Source organism: Glossina fuscipes, unplaced genomic scaffold (genome assembly GCF_014805625.2).
Source record: "Glossina fuscipes isolate IAEA_lab_2018 unplaced genomic scaffold, Yale_Gfus_2 88, whole genome shotgun sequence".
Lineage (NCBI taxonomy): Eukaryota > Metazoa > Arthropoda > Insecta > Diptera > Glossinidae > Glossina > Glossina fuscipes.
In genome coordinates this window covers 594,440-597,429 of record NW_023998442.1, presented here as the reverse complement: position 1 = coordinate 597,429, position 2,990 = coordinate 594,440, and the positions used below count along the sequence as shown (strand labels likewise).

The 2,990-nt window shown below is 36.5% G+C and overlaps 1 protein-coding gene across 1 annotated transcript in view; it reads right to left on the bottom strand.

Annotated features, from left to right (window-relative positions):
• LOC119638391 (transcription factor E2f1) overlaps positions 1 to 2,752 on the bottom strand; it is a 7,174-nt gene extending 4,422 nt beyond the window's left edge. The window contains exons 1-3 of the mRNA XM_038035150.1: positions 1,852 to 2,752; positions 988 to 1,776; positions 105 to 333 (exon numbers count right to left, since the gene is read on the bottom strand). Coding sequence (XP_037891078.1) covers positions 105 to 333; positions 988 to 1,776; positions 1,852 to 2,328 — 1,495 coding nt within the window. The 5' untranslated portion in view covers positions 2,329 to 2,752. The remainder of the gene's footprint in view (positions 1 to 104; positions 334 to 987; positions 1,777 to 1,851) is intronic.
• Between the last annotated feature and the right edge of the window lie 238 nt (positions 2,753 to 2,990).

Genomic DNA, 2,990 nt, shown 5'->3' with positions numbered 1-2,990 from the left:
AGAGAGAGAGAGAGAGAGAGAGAGAGAGAGAGAGAGAGAGAGAAAGAGGAACAGAGGAGAATTAAGGACAAATTGAAAACGATATTTAACTTTATTACTCTTACCTGATCTTGGTCGTTTCATCGGTTCCATATTAGGCGTTAAACGATTCATATCATTTATCAAGGGATCATGACGTTGCTGTTGTTGCGTATGATGGTGTATAACCGATGATGACGTCGTACCGAAATTGGGTGAGTTCTCGGGTGAGTTGTCATGACATAGAAATACACTGATTTCACCATTATTTTCAGCCTTCACATGTATTTCACGTGGATTACGTGAATCAGGTAACTACGTCGAAAAAATAATCGCAACAAGAAGAGAGAAAAACAAATATTAAAAAAATAAAAAAAGAAAGAAGCAAAATGAAATTAAACTGATATTTAATGAATGTGTGTTAATGATGTTGCCCGAAATGCAAATGATTCCAATGTGAACAAATCGAATGCAAAATGCCGGCTGCCGGTTTGTCTTTGCGAATATTTTTGAATTTTAATCTTACGCATGTATGTGTTTATACATACATTGTCTGTAAATATATGTAAGCGTTTAACTATATCTGTGGATTTGAATAGACATGCCTACGTCCGTCTATAGGAACTGTGCGTGTGTGATATGTGCTAGTGATGATTTATTTTTAGCTTTCGGGTTGTTTGTATCGAGCGAAAGATAAAGAAGAAGAGAGAGGACAGTCGAATAATTTGAAATAAATTTTGTATACGAATAGTGAGTGAATGCGGAAAGACTTGATTGTTCTTTCCCCTGTAATTTATGCATTATTACTATGAAGGTATGTAAAGTTAACAAGTTGTGTGAAAAACTATTATCTATGATTTAAGTCTCTCGAAACACGGCAAATACAGGCGTGACGGAAATGAAAATGATGTAAGCGACGTTGTTTCGTATTACGCTCTCGTTTACATTGAACGTGAAGTAAAAACTTACCACAAGTTTTGCTTCTGGTGGCGCTTTAATAATTATAATGATTTGATCCTTAAACAGATCGACATTTAATAAATCACTTTGGGTGACATAAGCCAATTGATCATTACGCGATATCTCGCCATGCAATTCATTGCGTATTTGATCGATTAGCGTATTCAATTCATTCTCTTTTTGTTCCAGACGTTCGCTTTCCGACTTGATATCGTTGGTTCGATCGGCACTGTGAAATGAATTGCCGCATTTCCATTGTATGTTATTTTTGGACTTCTTTTCAAGTATACCGATGCCCTCCAGAACGTTTGTAATATCATAAATGCGTCGCTTTTGCACTGATAATTTACTGGAGGCGTCATTTAAATCGACAACACCATCCGGCGATTCTTGCAATAATTCTACGAATTTTTTGGTTAATATACCTAATGAGGTGTCGGCACGATTACCTTCCGGCGTACGTTTTGCAACCGAAGAGACCACTGAACTGCCACCATGGCCCGAATTTGAGTGAGTGGAAGGTGTTACTGCTTTAAAATAATAAGAAGGAGCTATTAGAGCTGAAGATGAAGAGGTAGAAGAAGCCGACGAAGGTGGTCGGGCTGGTTGTGGGGAAGGAACAGTAAAATTACTGGTATGCTGTTGCTTTATACTGCTAGTAGAGCGTACCACTACATGTTGCTGCTGCTGTTGCTGTTGTGGTTGCTGATGCTGCGATTGATAAGGCGTTTGATGTTGTAAACTATGTTTTGCTTGCTTTCTGGAGTGACCGTCGGTTATAGGTATGCGCCGTTTAACCTGCAAGGAAAAAAAAATTTATAAGAAACGATTGAAGGGGAAAAAGTAAGTGCTGCAAGAGAATTATCACTTAACCTTATAATATTGTGTCATATCCGTAGATTTGTATTTTTGTTGTTGTTGTTGCTGTTGTTGTTGCGTTTCTTGTGAGGCAGGTATACTAGCTGTAGTTGTTATTAATGCGTTGGCAACTTGATGACTACCTACTACCGTGGTAGACGATACGGAAGGCGGTGTCAAAGATACACCATAGCCATGATCCAATAAATGAGTGGCCATGGTGGTTGGCGTATCACCACTATCAGAAGATGTAGAGTGCTGCTTTCGTTGCGGTTGCTGTTGAGTTGTTGTCATAAAAATTCGTGTACCTTTCGCATTTGTTCCCCGCGTTGTAACAGAGGAGCTGCTACTGCTTTTCGCAGTAGCGGCCACATTTTCATAGGACAGTTTACGTATCGCATTAGAAGAGCTTGAGCCCGCTGAATTGTTCTGATAGACATTACTACTGGTGGCTGCAGTGGTTGTTGTAGTATTAATGAAATACTTTGACATTTTACAAATTTTGCGTTTCAAGCGCAATTTAGTGCTGCTATAACTACTACTACTACTACTACTGCTGCTGCTGCTGCTAACGTTGTTGCTAAGGTACGAGTTAGTCGATTAGTAGCAGTCGTCTGTGTTCTCGTTTTATACAATTATTGAAGAGAATTTCCTTTTGTCCTCTTTCTCTTTGATTTGTTAGAGTTTTCTTTGCGCATCGACCAAAGCACAGTTATTATAATTTCGGTATTTAATAATCTGTTTCACAATCTATTTTTCATTTGTTTTCGCAGCATTTTTCTAATCGGTTTCTTTTGCTCTCTTTTTTTATATTCTTACGGGTTGTATGTGTGTTGGCGTTAAAATACTTTTTTATTTTGTTTAAATTTCGTTTTGCTTATTAAAAATGTTTTTTTTTTTGTTATTTGTTTTTTTTTAGTTTTTGAAACTATTCTCTTAATAATAAAAAAAATTATATTAAAAAATTATTTAATTATGATTATTATTTTGTGTTTATCTTTTTTATCTTTTGCTTTTCCAAATTTTCCAATTGAGCGATCTGGGTATAAAAATCGTTGATTTACAACAACTCTTTGAATGTTGTTGATTCGATGCTTAACACATTGTTTTCCTTCTCGCCTTTCCTTTTTTTCTTAGTTCTTTTATCTTATTTC